The sequence below is a fragment of the Crocodylus siamensis genome, chromosome 8, assembly GCF_052110815.1.
Source record: "Crocodylus siamensis isolate JL-2025a chromosome 8, ASM5211081v1, whole genome shotgun sequence".
Taxonomy (NCBI): domain Eukaryota; kingdom Metazoa; phylum Chordata; order Crocodylia; family Crocodylidae; genus Crocodylus; species Crocodylus siamensis.
In genome coordinates this window covers 52671476-52688783 of record NC_143402.1, presented here as the reverse complement: position 1 = coordinate 52688783, position 17308 = coordinate 52671476, and the positions used below count along the sequence as shown (strand labels likewise).

Below are 17308 nucleotides of genomic sequence, written 5' to 3'. Positions count from 1 at the left end.
TTGGAGCAGGACCAAACCATAGTAAAGCAGAACCCAACTTAGGGGTCCAAATAACAGTTTTATTAAACAGACAACACACTACACAGCCCCATGAAGTTATTGGTTTACACTCTCTCTCTCTCTCTCTCTCACACACACACACACTCTCTCTCTCTCTCTCTCTCTCTCTCTCACTCACTCTCGCTCTCTGCCAGCAGGAGAAAGAGACTCAGTGGAAGGATTGGAGTCCAGGTAGGGAAGAGAAGCAGAGTCTAGATCCTTGGTTGAAGATGGGGTAGGGGGTGATAGCTACCTATCCAGGCTGGAAAGGGGTCCTTGTCCAGTAGGTGTTGTCCAGAAGTGCTGGCAGGGCCTCTAGGTGGATACGTGGTGTGGCATGGTGCTGGTCCACATGGAGAGGGCATCCCACTGGCTCTGTCTTCACTGCCTCTTTTTATAGGGGCTGACCTTGTATGACCCTAGTGACAGCAGGCATACCCAGGCAAGGGTCAGCCCCTGGCGTACTGAGCAAGTGTGCTCCGTGCAGGGATGCGCAGTTTCCAGTGTCTGTAATAGTGGGGTACAATGGTAGAGTTGCTGGTTCTGCAGGGTCTTTTGTCTTTCAAATGCTGGGTTCTTGTCTCTGTTCCTGGGTGAGGTCCATGGTTCCTGGATGAATCGATGTGAGGTGATGGCCTGGTCATTACAGGCCATTCAGTAGAGACCTGCTACCATTGTATTTCGGTCATTCCCAATCACTCTCATTCATCTGGAAACCAATTTACATGGGAGGGGGACAGTTGCAACACAGGGGATGCCCGAGCAGAGGACACAAGATGGAGGCTTGACATACAAAATGGAAACTTGACATGACTTACGCTAACTTACATATATAGGCCTAATACAGTAATTATGCAATATAAAAGCAGTACAAACATAATACTTTTATCACTTATAAAACAGTGGGTATCGATATCAAAATAGCAGAAAACTTATTTGCAAAAAGGGGAGAGAAAAATAAAACTTACTACCTAAAATAAAATGTTAAAGCTTATCCTACATCTTAGCTTACTTAGCTTACTTATCTATAGGGAATAGAGAGGGAGAGAAAAAGTCAGAAATGGTTGGGGAAGGGGAGGGAATGCATTTTAAAATAAATAAAAAAAGAAAAACTGAGGGTTTTGCTACACACCCTGGATGTAGTAGGAGTAAGCTGCTACCAAGTCCCCTCTCAGCCTGCTCTTCTTCAGGCCGAAGAGTCCCAGGTCTCCTACCTCGTATGGCTGTGCAAGTCTCTGATCATACAGGTGGCTCTTCTCTGGACTCTCTCGAGCTTTTCCATGATTTGTTGCCCGGAACTAGATGCAGTACTCCATCTGCAGTCTCACCAATGCCAAGTAGAGCATAAGAATCACTTCCTTGGTTTTGCTGGAGATGCATCAATTGATGCATGCCAGAATATTATTTGGCCTGCTGGCTATACCGTTGCACTGCTGGCTCATGTTCATTCTGTTGTCATTTATTACCCCCAGGTCTCTTTCGTTCGTAGTGCCGGTCAGATTGGCATTGCCAAATCTGTAGGTGTGCAGGGGATTTTTCGTTCCCAGGTGAAGCACTTTACATTTCTCGATGTTAAACCTCATCTGGTTCCAATCCACCCAACTTGCTACCTTGTCTAGGTCTGCCTGTATCTGCAGCCTATCTTCAAGTGTGATCACACTTCCCCATAGCTTGGTATCGTCCACAAACTTGGCCAGTGAGTTCTTCACCCCCACATCCAAATTATTGATGAAGATGTTAAAAAGCAGTGGACCAAGCACCAACTCCTAAGGGACACCACTGGCCACTTCTTGCCAAGACAACACAGACCTATTCAGTAGAACTCTCTAGGTCCTACCCCATAACCAGCTTCCTACCCACCTAACTGCCTCAGTTAAGCCCACAATCTTTCAATTTTCTCATAAGAACATCGTGGGATACCAGATCAAGTTGATATCCAAGGGTATCCAAGATGATATCCTGAAGCAGGGGGCTGTGGTCTATGTGACCATCTGAGGTCCCTTCCAGCCCAATTCTTCTATGGTACCATCTTGGATAGGTTTGGTGAGTGGATGGGCAAAATCACTGTGATCTCATGAGGTCCCTTCCAGCCCAACTTTCCTATACTAAGGCCAACTATGTCATCAGTTCATGTCAAGGAGTTGGATGGGGTGAGACTTGGGGGTTTTTTTGTGGGGGCAGGGGGGAATCTCTGGCTACAAGTGGAGAGAGGAAGGGGCTTTCCAGGATTCACATCTCGCCTCCTGGCCTCTCCCTCACAGGTGAAATCAGGCTTCTTCCATGAGAGCGACTCCAAGGCCGTGGCCAAGTCCATCCGTGATCGTGTCACTCTGATCAAGAAAACGCGGGAGCGGAGGCACGTGGGCTACCTGGAGAAGCACCGGGACTCCCAGGGTGGCAAACCCACCCCACCCTACTTCCACCCCCTAGGCATCTCCCTCATCCAGCCAGCGGGCACTGAGTGCGAGGAGACAGAGGTGGACCAGCACGTGAGGCAGCAGATGCTTCAGCAGATGCAACATAGTTCTTCCGTTACCGGTACGTGGCTCCCCTGGCCAGTGGAGGCGCCTTGTGGAGGACAGATCTGCTCAGCAGTCTGTGACTTATTTCTGCCTTATTTCTTCATATACAACATGTACCTTTCTCCCAAAAAATCAGCCCTCCACCCAACAAACTTTTGGAACTCATTGCCATAGGAGATTATAGAGGCAGATAGCACAGTCAGGCAGGGTCAGCCCACCATTTTGGGGGCCCCCTGATGTGAAGAAGCCATGGGGAGGTGGGGTGGCAAGCGGCCGCAGAAGCTGACAGCAGCAGCAGCATAGAGTGGTGGTGCTGGAGTGTTCACAGCATAGGAAGAGGAAGAAAAAAGACTGTGGGGGGGCTGAGCACGTGCACACACATGCCCCCCCGCCATGGGAAAGTCTATGGGAGGGGAAAGGGCCACGGGGGTGAGTAGCATTGCCTGGTGCCACACCACACTGTGCTGGGCCTGGCTGCTGCCCCGGCCCCGGCCCCGGCAGCCCCGGTTGCCTTCTGGCCCCAGCCACCACACCGGCCCTGGCCCTGGCCCTGGCCCTGGCCCTGGCCCCCTCATGGCCCCAGCTGCACTGCCCAGCCCCGGCTGCCTCCTGGGCTCGGCTGCACACTGCCCGTGGGGGGCCCAGAGCTGGGGGCCAGAGCAGGACCAACCTCAGCTATGCCACTGGGCCAGAGGGCTTGTTGCCTCTGTGCCTCCCTGCTCCTGGTGCTTCAAAAGCAGTGGACACCACCATGTGCATCCTGCTGCTAGGTGGGCCAAGCAGGGAGGCACATGGCCACTTTCAAAGGAGCAGCAGCAAGGCGCGAAGGCAAGGAGAGAAGCACAGCTCACAGCTGCAGCCCACCCTTGCCCCATGCAAAGATTGGGGGGGCATGTGCTCCAGCCCCCCGGCACCACCCCCTTGGCTGCCTGGCGCTGTGTGTCTGGAGGACCCACCAGGCTCCAGTTGTCCCATGACTGAGCCTGGCCAGGGCCCGATTCACCATGAATGAGGCCCCAGCCGGGCTGGGTCGTGAGGCAGTCAGAGCCCAGCTGCTTGTCCAGGGGTACGATGTGGGGGAGCTGGGTGGAACTCTTCCTATCCCCCTTGGCTCTCTGCAGTGCACACAGTGGCGGGACCTGCTCACCCACTCCCTGGATGAGCCGCCAGCCTCTGATTGTCCCACAATCTGGCCTGGCTGAGGCCCCATGCACAGTGAATAGGGGCTGGGCTGGGTAATGGGACAATTCCCATAGTGCAGCAGGGAGCGGGGTAGGGTGAATCATTCACCCTGCCCATACCCCACTCTCTCCTGCACTGTGGTGGGGGGGGGTCTCAATCTGACCCCACCCCCCAAGCCCAGGGTAATAAAGAAAGAAGGTTAAAAGAAACTTACCTGCCTGTGTACAGCTGCTGGCTGCAGTGCGGGCTGTGAGGGCAGGGTATGTCAGTGTGTGCCCCTCCCCCACTGCTGCAGCTTCCCATGTCTGGGCTGCCCTAAAGCTGTGCCTGCTGCTGCCCTCCATTTGGGGTGGCTGAGCCCTGTTAGCTCCCTACTTCTGCTGCCTACGGTTCATGGCCACAGGGGGCCCCCTGCAGCTGCAGGTTTTGCAAGATAGGATGGGCTGGCCCTGCAGTCAGGTTCAAAAAGGGACTAGATAAATTCACTAGATAAAGGCACTGGGTGTTGGGTGTAGCCAAGGCTGGGGATTTTGCTGGGCAATGCTCCTGCTAGGACCAGAGCCAGAGGTTCTTGGCTAGAGGGTCTTGCCCCTTTGCTAAGGGTCAGACTGATGCCATATTTGAGGTCAGGCAGGAATTTCCCCCCCAGTCATATTGGTATAGACTGAGGGGATTTTTTGCCTTCCTCTGTAGTGGGGGTATGGCTCTCTACCTGGGATCTTTTGAGCATATATTGACAACATTTCATAGAAGCAGGACACTGGCTGCCATGGTTCCCCTGCTTTTTTACCTGTGGCAGGTTTGGACGTGACATCTGTGTTGCATCAGGGTTAACAGTAGGAGTTGAGATAATGTATTTGTCTGGGATGGTTTGGATAGGGCTGAGTCTGCCTCAGGCAGGGGGTTGGACTAGATGTGACCTCTGGAGGTCCCTTCCAGCCCCACTTCTCTAGGATTCTATTAGTAGCTGTTTAATAGTATGGTGCCAGGGAGGGTATTGAATAGAGGATGGATCACTTCAGAGATATGCAGTGCTCTCTCTCTATAGCATTCACCCCTGGCACTGCTGGAGACGAGATACTGGTCTAGATGGACCACTGGTGTGCCCAATTCTGGTCCTGCTGATGTACTTGAGACTGATGGGGGAGAGGATGATGGTTTATACAATCACAAAAGGAACAGACCAAGTGACGGAGCTATTGTTCACCAAGTCCTAGGATGCTAGGACCAGGGGATCAGAAGATGATCAGAAGATGGGCTTAAAACTAACGAGAAGAAGGATTTTTTTATGTAATGTATCACTAACTTGGTGGGATTCATCATCAGCAAGGCAGTGGGTAATGGCAGAGAGCACAACCAGGGGCTGGTTAAATATATGGAGGATAGATCTGTTGGAACCACTGAACAAGCCAATCAGAGATGTTTCCTTTTGCATCTCTAATACAATAAATAGTACATGCAGGGGGTTACTGAATAAGGGATGGATCACTCTAGAGCAGGGGTGGGCAATTATTTTGGCTGTAGGGCCACTTAATTAGTTTTGGTGAACTGTTGAGAGCCACAAGGGTAGCCCTGTCCCTTGATAGATGCCCCACCCCCTGTTTGGCATTTTAGGACTAGAAGTCCCACTCCTAACCCCCTGATCTTTGCCCCCAGAAGTACATCTTTTTGGGGGAGAGTTGCCATCTTGGAACCATAAAACAACCCAACATTGTATACTAAAAATCAAACATCTACTATAATATATTTTAATTTTTTTTCAAAAAATATTTTTGTCTTGATTTGTCTGTTATGTAGTGTGTATAGAGGCAATTGCATAATAGTTCAAAATGAAGTCTTACTCTTGTATATTGTTGGGGGATGTGTGGAGGGATGTGTGGGGTATGGGTGGATGGGTATGGGATTTGTGGGGGGCTGTGAGAGTGTGTGTAGGTATGTATGTATATGGGGTTTGGGGGGTGGGTATGGGGTTTGTTGGGGGGCCTGTGGGTGGGTGTGTGTTGGATTTGTGGGGGGGTGAGTGTGGGTGGGTATGGGGCTTGTGAAGGGCTGTGGGTGTGGGGGGGTTGTAGGGTGTGTGTGGGGGTATGGCTGGGAGAATGTGGGTGTGGGGTGTGCATGGAGGGGGGTGTGTATGGTCAGGTGTACATGTGGGCCTGCTTCTACAAACACGACAGCCTTCTCAAACACTTCCCTGCATTATGCACAGCTCCTGCTGCCAGCAGCAGGAAGCAGGCCCTCAGGGTGCTCACAGTCTGTGGCAAGCAGAGCCCCCCGGCAGCGTGCGGTCCCAGTGAGTCCCAAGACTGCACGTGGCCAGGCTGCCAGCTCCATTATGCGGGGCTCACATGCACTTCTCAGATTCTCTGGCCAAGCCCCATGCTGCCAAAGGAAGCCCCGTGCAGCGAAGCCAGCAGTGCAGGTCATGGGGCTCAGCTGGGGTGCCAAGGAGAGGTGGAGCTGGCTTAGCTCTATAGTGTGGAGCTTCTCACCATTCCCTATGACCTGCACGTTGGTAGTGAGCGGGGCCAGGCCACCGGCTTCATCGTATGGGATTTACTCTGGAGGTGTGCAGCTCAGGCAGAGACCCCGGGAACTGAATGTGAGCCCTAGAGAGCCCAGCATGATAGAGCCAGGCAGACCCTGCTCCCCCGCCGACTCAAGCTCCCATGCTCCTGCTGTCCTACCCTGGGCCCCCGCTGGCCCCGGCCTCAGGGCTCCAGCGTAGGCCCTGTGCTCCTGCCCAGCTGCCGCTTTGCTCCTACCCACCGCTGCTTCCTTCGCACCTACCCGCTCGCTGCTGCTTCCCCCACCCACCACCCTTTCCCCACCTGCTGCTGCTGCTACCCTACCTGTGGGGCCAGGGTCAGGGCTATCCCGCAGGCAAGGGTGGAAAAGCAGCACACTCTGCCCCTGCAGGAGCGAGCGGAGCTCAGCCTTATGCAAACACAGCAGGGGCAACCCAGGGCTGGGCCAGATACAGTGAATTGTTAGGCACCTGCCCCTGGGCTGGGTGAAATAGTCTGGTTGGCCAGATGAGGCCTGTGGCCCATATTTTGCCTGCCCTTGCTCTAGAGATACCCAGTTCTATGCTCTCCCTCTATAGCATCCATTTCTGTCACTGTTGGAGACAGGAAACTGGGTTAGATGGACCATTGGTCTGACCTAGCCTGGCTCTGCTGATATTCTTCTGTTCCATCTAGGATGTATGTTTGAAGCAAGGGATGCTGTTTTCTTTGCCAGAAAGGAAGCGTGGAGACACAGCAGCAGTCATTCAGCTGCCAAGATGGCGGAATTCCTTGTTAATCCTCTCACTGCCATAGCTAATAGCTGTACTCTGTTGCTTGGTTCTGTACCAGCAAGGAGATGGTGGGTAATACCTTGTTGAGCTTTGTGGCATGAACACACTTTACTCACAGGAATTTCTATAGAGAACTTCTTGCAGGAGAGAGGTAATAGTCTTGCCATTGCCCTTGGGGAGGCTGCGGCAGTGCAGTTGCTTCTCTTCTAGCTTTGATTCTTCCTCTACCTCAGCTTTAAAACCAACTGCATAGGAGAGGCAGCAGTGTTTCTATTTAGGCAGGAGCTGAGTCAATTGACTTCATGGCTCATTGTCATCTCCCTGATTCCTGCTAATCTCTCTCCACTCTACAAATGTAAATGACCCTCTCTCCTCTCTGTCTCCCAGGCACCCCACCCATGGCTGTCTTCTCCCTTGTAGCCACAATCTGATTCTCTGGTAAAACCCAAACAGCAACCTAACTGGTCCTAACTCAAATACAAACCCCTCTGGGATTCTAGTCCTTGAGCCCTCTACTAAGGCTGGCCACCCCTCCAGCCCACCAGGTACTTCTGGGCTGGCTTGACTCCTCACTGAAGCCAGCTCTCTCCTGGAGCTCTCTCCTTTTCTAGCCCCTGGCTCTCTCCTTTTCTAGCCCCTGGCTCAGTTCCCCTGGGCAGCTCCCACCTGGTGCCACTTTGCCCTTCCTGCACCTGCCTCCAGCTACACTCCCTTGACAACCTTCCTAGTAACAAGGGCGGGGGTTACATGTTATAAAGACCATTAAAACAAAGAGTCAGTTGTTAACACCGGTTGAGCGAAGAACAGCGAGCCATGAAGTCAATGGACTCCCTTGGCTGCCTGAGTAGTTATGCTACAGCTGCTGCAGTGTGGAGTAGGAATGAAAACAAGGGGCTTCTATTCTGGGTGATAATGATAGATCAGTTCTCCCGCTTAATACACGCACCCCAATTTGGCACTGATTTTCAGGGAAAACGCTCTGTATTGTACGGGAGAACATACAGTGGAACCAGCTCCTTTCTTTTCCTGAGCTTTGCTTCATGAAATCTCTGGCTCTGATCTCACCCTGCCTACAGCTCTTGGCCAGGGGCAGGAGAACACAAACACTCTTCAGAAGTTTTTGCCGCTGACAACCCTCTCGCCTACTCACTCCCTCGCTCTCTTTCTCATTCAGCTGACAGCCTGTCTGAGAATGGTGCCAGCTCCACTATCCTATCAGATGCCTCCGGCCAGCTCAGCATGGCTGCCTATGCCTCAGAGCCCATGATGGAGCCACTGCAGATCCCACCAGTGGACCTTGGCCTGCAGGGCCACCTCTACCAGCCACAGCCGCTCATGGGGCACTATCAACAGATGGCCGGGGTAAGGCACATTGAGGGGCATTGCCATTGTGGGGGCAGAACCTGTGGGGTAGCTGAGATAGTTGGACCTTAGGAGCAGGGGGATTAAAAGACAACAGAAGCTTCCATGCACCAGCTGCTCCCTGAGGCCTCTCTGTGCTCCATACCATACCATACCAGTGGTCTTCAATTTACAGTCATAGAAACTTTGGGTTGGAAGGGACCTCAGGAGGTCATTTATTCCAACCCCCTGCTCCAAGCAGGACCATCCCAGCTATATCATCTCAGCCAAGACTTTGTTTACCTGGGGCTTAAAAACCTCCTATGATAGAGACTCAACCACCTCTCTGGGTAGCTTGTTCCAGTGCTTCAGTACCCTCCTAGTGAGAAAGTTCTTCCTAATATCTAACCTGAACTTTCCTTGCTACAACTTGAGACCATTGCTCCTTATTCTGTCATCTGTCACCACTGAGAGCGGTCTCGCTCTATCGTCTTTGGAACCCCCCTTTAGGTAGTTGAAGGCTGCTATTAATTCCCCTCTCCGTCTTCTCTTCTCTAGACTAAATAAATCCAGTTCTCTCAGCCTCTCCTCAGAAGTCATGTGCCGCAGCCCTCCAAACCATTTTCATTGCCCTCTGCTGGACTTCCTCCAATTTGTCTACATCCTTTTTGTAGTGGGGGTGGGGTGGGGGGACCAAAACTGGACACAGTGCTTCAGGTTTGACCTCGCCAGTGCCGAATAGAGGGGAAAAATTACTAATTATGGGGGATATTCACCAGATGTGGCCCTCAGATCCATGGCATCCAGCCCACAGGTTGGGAAATTTGGTGGCAAGGGAACTGTGGAAGTGAATAGCACTACCCTTCCCCATCTTTTCTTTTGTGCTGCAGAGAGCAGGATGTGTGCAATGGCTTGAAGTGGCAGCCAAGTCAGTTTAGATTGGATCTCAGGGAAGAACTTCTTCCATGATAGAGCAGGGAGGCAGTGAGATAGATGTCCAGGGAAGATGTGGGCTGTCCATTACTGGCAGGATTCAAGGAAAGGTTGGACAGCCACTGATCAGGGATGATCCAGGTATAGCAGTGTCTATGATGATTTTCCAGGCTTCTGCACTTTGCTGGTTGCCACAATTCCACCCCCTCCACTTGCTGCTACATGTCAGGGGTTTTGAAGGCTCCCTCAGAGGCACTGGGTGTTGGCTGCAACCCATACTGGGGATGGTGACAGAGCCGTGCCAGTGCTCCTGCTGGGGGACAATCCCAGAGGATCCTGACTAAAGGGTCTTGCCCTTCTACTCAGGGTTAGACTGATGCCATATGTGGGGTCAGGAGGGAATTTTACCCCATACACAGATTGGTACAGTCTGGGTGGGGGGTTTACCTTCCTCTGTAGCAGGGGCATGGCCCCAGCCTAGAATTTCTGGAGCAAACATTAACAACCTTTTACAGCTGCAAGACATTACCACCATGGTCCCCCTGGTTCTTGATGCTGATACTAACTCCCACTACCCAGGACCCCCTTGCCTCCAAACTGGCACCCCTAGGAGCTAACCCTCTCTGGTTTACCCCTCTGGGGGGTGGGGCTCAGAGCCAGGAGGGGACAGAGTTTAGCTGGTGGCCACACCTCCTGTACTGTGAGTTCCATGGCCCCATGGTGATGATGTCGTTTCCATGCCCAGGTACAGCCCCCCCAGCTGTTGCCTCTGGCACTGCCCCCAGGGCTGCCTCCCCAAGACATAGCCCCTCCACCAGCCCCCCAGCCCCAGGTCTCGCCTTTGGCTGCCCAGCCATTACCACAGATGCTGGTAAGTCCCTTCTCCAGGGTGGAGGTTGGTGTTGGGGGATGGGGGAAGCCCTCTGTGAGAATACTCTGGCAATTGCTGTATTTCCTCATGTACCACATGCCTTCACATAAGACCATGCCTTGGGGAAGGCAGAAGCACAAAGAAAAAAGGATTATTTCAGACTTACAGACACCTACAGCAAGGACAGAGCCTCATCTTCAGCTCATATGCCCTCTCTTCCTTGCTTAATTCAAGCTGAAACCCAGGTGCTGCTAAAGACTGACCTCCAGGGGTGAATGTGGACTTTTAAATAGCATTAAAAAGTCTATGAGGCTGTGAAATGGAAGGAGAGAGAGACCAGGAGCATCTAGTGTACAGCAGCAGTGCCTTAGAAAGGTTAGGAACATAAGGACTGCCATTAACTGGGTCAGACTTGAGGTCCATCTTGCCCTGTCTTCTGTGTCCAACAGCAGCAGAGAGCAGATGCTGAGAGGGAGAGTGAGCTGGGTCTGACCAGGGTTTTTTCCCCTGTTCCTCTCCCACTTGCAGCCTCCTGCATTGGAGGGCTAGGGAGTTCTGATGCAGAGGCTGTGTCCCTCATTCTCCTGATCAGTGTTGCTTTCTGCCAGGCACGTGTCCAGTCCCTTGGTGAATCTGGCTAACCTCTTCGCTTCCACCACATATGATATCAACCAAGTCTATGCTTAAATTCTACACCGGGTGAAAAACAACTGCCTTGTGTTAGTTTAAAACTAACGGCATGCTAGTTTCATGTTGTGACCGCTAGTTTTTGTCTAGTGAGAGACAGTCGATAGTAAATCCCTATTGACTTCTCTTTGCCATTTATTGTTTTGGAAACCCTCATCATATCTTTCCTCAAGCATTTCTCTTCTAAATTGAATAGGCATGCCTGTCCATGTATCTAACCCAGATTCTGTCTGTCTATTTATCCACTCCACTTTCTGTCCATCTATCTATTTATCCACCCCACAGTCTGTCTGTCTTTCTGTCCACCTCACACTCTATCTGGCCATCTCTATCTATCCACCTCTGTCTCTGTCTCTCTCTATCATTAGTCTCTTTAGTCTCTCCTCACATGAAAGCCCTTCTGTACCATGAATCATCCCTGTTGTCTTTTGGAACTCCTCTTGTTCATCTCTGTCCTTTTGGAGGTGCAGGGACCCGAACTAGGCAGAGTCTTCAAGGTGGGACTAGGGCCTGGTTTAAATCATGATTTCACATTTTTTATGAAAGTCACTTAATTTCATGGTTTTCATGAAAAATGTGATTTGTAATGAAACGCCATGATATGGCCACTTGCTAGGGAGTTCCTTAGCAAATAGCCATATCCATGGTATTTCATTGCAACAACAGCAGCAGCATGATATTCACAAGCTGGGCCTGCTATTTAAACCAGGCCCTAATGTGGATATTTGTGGATTTATAAAGGGGTATCATGATCCTTTCCATTTTGTTCACAATTCCATTCTTCATCAGCCCTAATCTTCTGTTTGTTTTTTCAATGGTTGCTGAGCATTGTCTTTGATGAACCATCCACAGTGACTCCCAGAACTCTTTCCTGTGTGGTAACAGCTTACATAGAGCCCATCCTAGTGTAGGTATAGCTAAAGAGTCTCCAAGGCTGTGAAATAAGAGGAGAGAGACCAGGAATAGACAGCAGACCATACAGTTGCCTTAAGAATAGTTAGCTTGATTAGTGGAACATCAAGACCTTACACATGAGACATTCATTATCACATTCAAAGTGAAGAACAATGAGCCATGGAATCAATGGATGGACTCTTGCAGCTGCCTGAATAGAAATGTTCCCATCAGGTAGTTTGCTCTTGGAAGAGGGGTCATGGAAATCAGAAAGAAATCATAGGAAAGTCAAGCTAGAAGGGACCTCCAGAAGTCACCTCTAGTTCAGCCCTCCAACTGAGGCAGAATCAGCCTTGTCCAAACCATCCATCCAAGCAGGGAGCTGCTATTCCAGGCAGAGAAATCTAGCTTCTCCACTGTAGACACAACGTTTGACACTGATTTTTTTTGCGGGGGGGGAGAGGGAAGGAGAAGATGTGCGTGGTATGTGAGAAAATATGTTAAGTCCTAGGCTCTGGGCTGGGCTGGGATAATTGGGGCCAATCCTGTCTTCAAAACCCCCTGGCTTGGCAGGGGAACTTGGTTAGTTCTCTCCAGGCTCTATCCCCTGCAGGGCATTCTAGGATAGCCCTGAATGGGGTGGGAAGAGGGAACAAGTATGTCCTCCTACTGAATCCTTTGTTTCCTTCTTCCTGGCCCAGCACCTGGACCCTCAGCTGCCCTACGGGGTGGAGGACCCACCAGCGATCAGGATGGCTGCCTCACCACAGGTTGACCCTGCCGTCTGCCCTGGGAGCCAGCTGCCCACCAGGGATCCTGATGGTGCTGTGGGGTTCCTGCCAGCTGGCCAGGCCCCAACTCCATTCATAGGCACAGCCCCACCACAGCTGGGGACATCTATGCCAGTACTGCAGCCAGGAACATCCACACAACTGCCCCAGCCAGTGACATCCATGCAGCCACTCCAACAGGCTGCCTTAGAGGTGGCCTCCATTCAGCAGCAGTTGCAGCAAACAGCTTCCATGCAGCACCCTCAGCAGGTCCCCCAGCATGTAGTCTCGATGCAACAGGTGCCATCAAAGCAGCAGTCCCAGCAGGTCCCCCCACAGGTGACATCCATGCAGCCACCCCAGCAGGTCCCCCTGCAGCTAGAAGCTGTGCAGCAGGTGACATCAGTGCACCTGGCTCCCTCTGAGGTGACTTCAATGCAGCAAACAGCTTCCATGCAGCACCCAGAGCAGGTTCCTCAGCAGGTGACATCCATGCAACCACTGCTGCAGGTTCCTCAGCAAATGGCTTTGATGCAGCCGACACAAGTGATGTCTATGCATCTGCACCAGCAGGCTCCCTCTGAGGCTGCCTCAATGCAGCACCCCCAACAGGTGCCCCCACAGGTGACTTTGCTGCAGCCAGCAGCATCCTTGCAACAGCTGCAGCCTGTTCCCTCCGAGGTGGCCTCAATGCAGCCAGCATCCTCCATACAGCAGGTGGCCTCCGTGCAGCACCTGCAGCAGGTTTCTCATCAGGCCACAGCCAAGCAGCAGCTGCCTCCTGGACTATCCAGGCAGCAGTCCCAGCAGGTTCCCACCAAGGTGCCCTCCACGCATCACCCTGAGCAGGTCACCCCGCAGATGATTTCAATGCAGGCATTGCAGCCAGTGACATGCATACAGCTGTCCCAGCAGGTTCCCCAGCAGGTAACATCAATGCAACTGCTGCAGTCAGGGGCATCCATGCAGCCACCCCAGAACGTTTCCTCTGAGACGGCTTCAATGAAGCCAGCAGCTTCCCTGCAGCTGCTGCAGCAAGTTCCCCAGCAAGTGGCATCTATGCAGGCATTGCAGCCAGTGACATCTGTGAAGCTGCCCCAGCAGGTTTCCTCTGAGGTGGCCTCCCTGCAGCACCCACAGCAGGTTCCCCAGCTGATGACATCCATACAGCCGCTGCAGCCAGGGACATCCATGCAGCTGCCCCAGCAAGTTACCTCTGAAGTGGTCTCCGTGCAACCCCCACAGCAAGTTTCTCAGCACGTGGCATCCCTGCAACAGCTGCAGCCCGTGACATCCATGCAGCCACCCCAGCAGGCTGCCTCCATGCAACAGCAGCTGCAACAAGCAGCATCCACGCAGCACCCCCAGCAGGTCCCCCAGCAAATGGCCTCAATGCAGCCACTGCAGCCAGGGACATCCATGCAGCTGCCCCAGCAGGTGCCTCTGCAAGTGGCTTCCCTGAAGCCACAGCAGCAGATTCCCCAGCAAATGGCTTTGACACAGCCCCTGCAAATATCATCATCCATTCAGCTGCCCCAGCAGGTTCCCTCTGAGGTGCAAGCAATGCAGCCAGCAGCCTCCGTGCAGCAGGTGGCCCCCACACAGCACCCCCACCAGGCTCCCCAGCTAGTGCCATCCATACAGCAACTGCAGCAGATTCCCCAGCAAGTGGCTTTGATACAGCAGCCCCCACAAGTCCCCCCACAGGTGACTTTGCTGCAGCCAGTGACATCCATGCAGCTGCCCCAACTGGCTTCCCCCGAGGTGGTTTCCATGCAGCAGGGAGCAACAGTGCAGCAGCAGCTGGTATCCAGGCAACCGCTGCAGCCCATGACATCCATGCAACCACCACAGCTGGCTCCTGCTGAGGTCACATCAATACAGCCAGGGGTACCACCGCAGCCAGCAACCCCCCAGCATGCGGCTTCCCTGCAGCCGCCCCAGCCGTATGCCTCACTACCACCCAGCTACGTCCCAGCCCAGCAAGACCTGGCACCACTGCACCCAGTCCAGCCTGTGTACCCCTTCCCCAGCCACCTAAGCTATCCTGTGCCTGGCCTGTATGCTGGGCATCCCCCACAGGACTATGTGCGGGTGACAATGCCAGAGCTGCCCCCCACGTACCCTCCACAGCAGCCCCTAGACTCAGCAGGGCTCCGACAAGGCTCCCATCGCTTCCCACTGTTGCCCGAGACCCCTCAGACCTTCATCACTGCCCCAGGGCAACCATGCTATGTACCCTCGGGGCAGCCATGGCAAGTGCCCCTGGGTTCTGTGGCCACCCTGATGCCCCAGGAGGTGGGAACCTGCCCGATGTCCCCCAGCCCCCAGCGCTCTCAGGGACCGGAGCCTGTGCAGGTAGGGGAGAAGTGTTGGAGGGATATGTGGTGGGAGGTTTAGGGAGGTAATTGAGAGCTCCTTGGTTCTGGGTCCCTGCTCTTTATCCCCTCCCACTCCCACAAATGCTTGGGGGTCTCTAGGGTGGTCAGCCCACAACATGCAAGCCACACACGTCCCAGGTGGCTGCTGTGTGCGCCATGTATCCAGGCATGGGCTACATGTGGCACTTGTCCCAGAGAACTTTTGCACCTAGCAAATATGTCCCCGGTGGCTGCTGTGTGGCACATGTCCCAAGTGGCAGCTGCATGTGACACACATATCCTCAGAAACCATCAGGGAAAGGGGGGCATCAGAAGGGAGGTAAGATGTTCTCCATTCATTCTAGCTTTCATCCCCCAAGCCCCACTGGAGGTGGGGATTGTGGCCACACCTAGCCAAACCCCATTGGCCACAAGGAGATGAGTGGCAGGTGCCACCTGGTACTCTTCATGTAGGGCCAGATGATTTTGACACTTCTGCCATGGGGGGGAGCTCTGGGCTTCCCAGGTTAACAGAAGGGCTTGTGTGAGTGGATAAAAGCCTGGGCCAAGATACACAAAACTCATGCCTGCATCTCCCCACAGGCTTCACAGCTTCCTTTGGCTCCGGACCTGCCATTGGCTGTCCCCAAGCCAGATGTGGCCCAGGGGTGAGTGGACTCCAGGCCAGAGGGTTCTCTGCTCCCTGCCCTGCTCTCCCTGCCCCACCAGCTGCTCGACTCTTGGCTCCCTACTCCATCTGTTGCTCTGCTTTCAGCTCCCTGCTCTGTGCCCCCCTGCCTGATCTGTTGCCTCTGGTCTTGGCAACCTGCCCTGCACCCCCTGCTCCAGGTCTCGTCAGCTGCTCTTCCTGCTCCCTCCCCTGTGCCTCTGGTCCCATCAGCTGCTCTGCTTTCTCCTTCCAGCTCTGTACCCCATGCCTCATTGCCCACTGTTTTCTGCTACCTGGCCTGTGTCCCCTGCCCCATTGGCCACTCTGCTTTCAGGTCCCTGCTCTATGCTCCCTGCTTCTCTTGATACTGAGATTCCCAGCTATGTAGGTCATTGGATACTGTATTTTCTTGTATACAACTTGCCATTGACTATAAGTTCTGTTATTTTACAGTTTGGGGGAAAAAAATCTTACCTTGATGTAAGGTAAAAACTCATCTGGGGCCATGTGCTAGGTCCAGCTATGGCCTGATCCCATATGCCAGGTCTGGGGCCATGTGACAGGTCCAATCATGCCTGGACCCTTTATCCTGGCCCTTATTGGGTATGTGTGGTCACATCATCTAGCTGGGGGGCTATGCCAGGCCTGGAAATTTGGCAGTGGGGGGAACAGTGGGGCTTTTCACAGATAATTCACAGAAGTTTAGGACTGGAAGAGACCTTGTGAGATCATCAGGTCCAACTACCCTGCTCTAGACAAGAAAGACTCCTGGGTCAAATAACCCCAATAAGGTGTGTGTCCAGTTTCCTTTTGAAGATCTTCAGGGTAGGTGCCTGCACCCCGCTCCCACTGGGAGTCTATTCCAGAGTCTGGTCACATAAATTGTAAAGAAGTTTTTCCTTATCCAGTCTGAAACCTCCTTCTAGGAGCTGATGACCGTTGCTCCTGATTTGATGAATAGTTGTTCACCTAGCCCTTGATACTCTCCCCATTAATTGGCTGCAGCTCCCACTGCCCAATATCTGGACCTGTAGGGTGCCATATTTCTCACATGATGTGTACCTCCAGTGGGTTTCAGAGTGAAAATGTGCCTGTTATATGTGAAAATATACAGTAGATGCTGAGACCAGGTAGGAAAGGCGGTATAAAAGCAACATGGGATGGTTCTCTAGGGGTCTGGACTGGATTCAGCCCAGCCTAATGCATGTCCCCCTCACCCCCTCTATTGCCCCTAGGGTGACCTCTGACTTCATTGCCCTAAAAGAGATGACCTTGAATGATACCCTAGGCGGGAACAGCAAGCAAGACCGGAGCAAACAGAGGCGGTCTTCTTGCCCCCGGCCTGACAAGACCACCAAGTTCCAGCTAACAGTCCTCCAGGTGGGTTGGGAGGTCAGGGAGGGGAGAGGAAGAGGGTGGGGCAGGGTGGAGTCCCCCCAACACCTCCTCCCCCCTCCAGCTCTCAAACACCCAGGCTTTCTTTCCTGACCTTGCACCACAGCAAGGGAGTGAACCCGGAAATGAGGTGGTGAAGCGAACCCCTTCCCTGCTTTATTTTTTCCCCAGCTGAATTAGCAGCAACTTTGGGCTATTTGGCCAAAAAGTGAAAGGCTAACTGCCCCTAAAATTTCTGGATGGGGGGAAAGGGCATGGCCAAGGTACAGGGACAGAGCCTTAGCATCGGTTCTCTCTCCCCTACCTTCTCCCTTCCATGTCCAGGCAACAGTTTCTGTTTTAC

General features: G+C 53.0%; 1 protein-coding gene across 8 annotated transcripts in view; it reads left to right on the top strand.

The window, feature by feature from the left end:
- The window catches only part of WNK3 (WNK lysine deficient protein kinase 3), a 73513-nt gene that overhangs the window by 43567 nt on the left and 12638 nt on the right, over positions 1-17308 (top strand). For 7 of the 8 annotated variants that reach the window (XM_090060674.1, XM_090060673.1, XM_090060675.1 and 4 more), the window contains 6 exons: positions 2301-2577; positions 8219-8406; positions 10064-10189; positions 12472-14898; positions 15504-15568; positions 16806-16950. In XM_090060674.1, coding sequence (XP_089916800.1) covers positions 2301-2577; positions 8219-8406; positions 10064-10189; positions 12472-14898; positions 15504-15568; positions 16806-16950 — 3228 coding nt within the window. The remainder of the gene's footprint in view (positions 1-2300; positions 2578-8218; positions 8407-10063; positions 10190-12471; positions 14899-15503; positions 15569-16805; positions 16951-17308) is intronic. The other variant, XM_090060676.1, reaches the window with a different exon arrangement.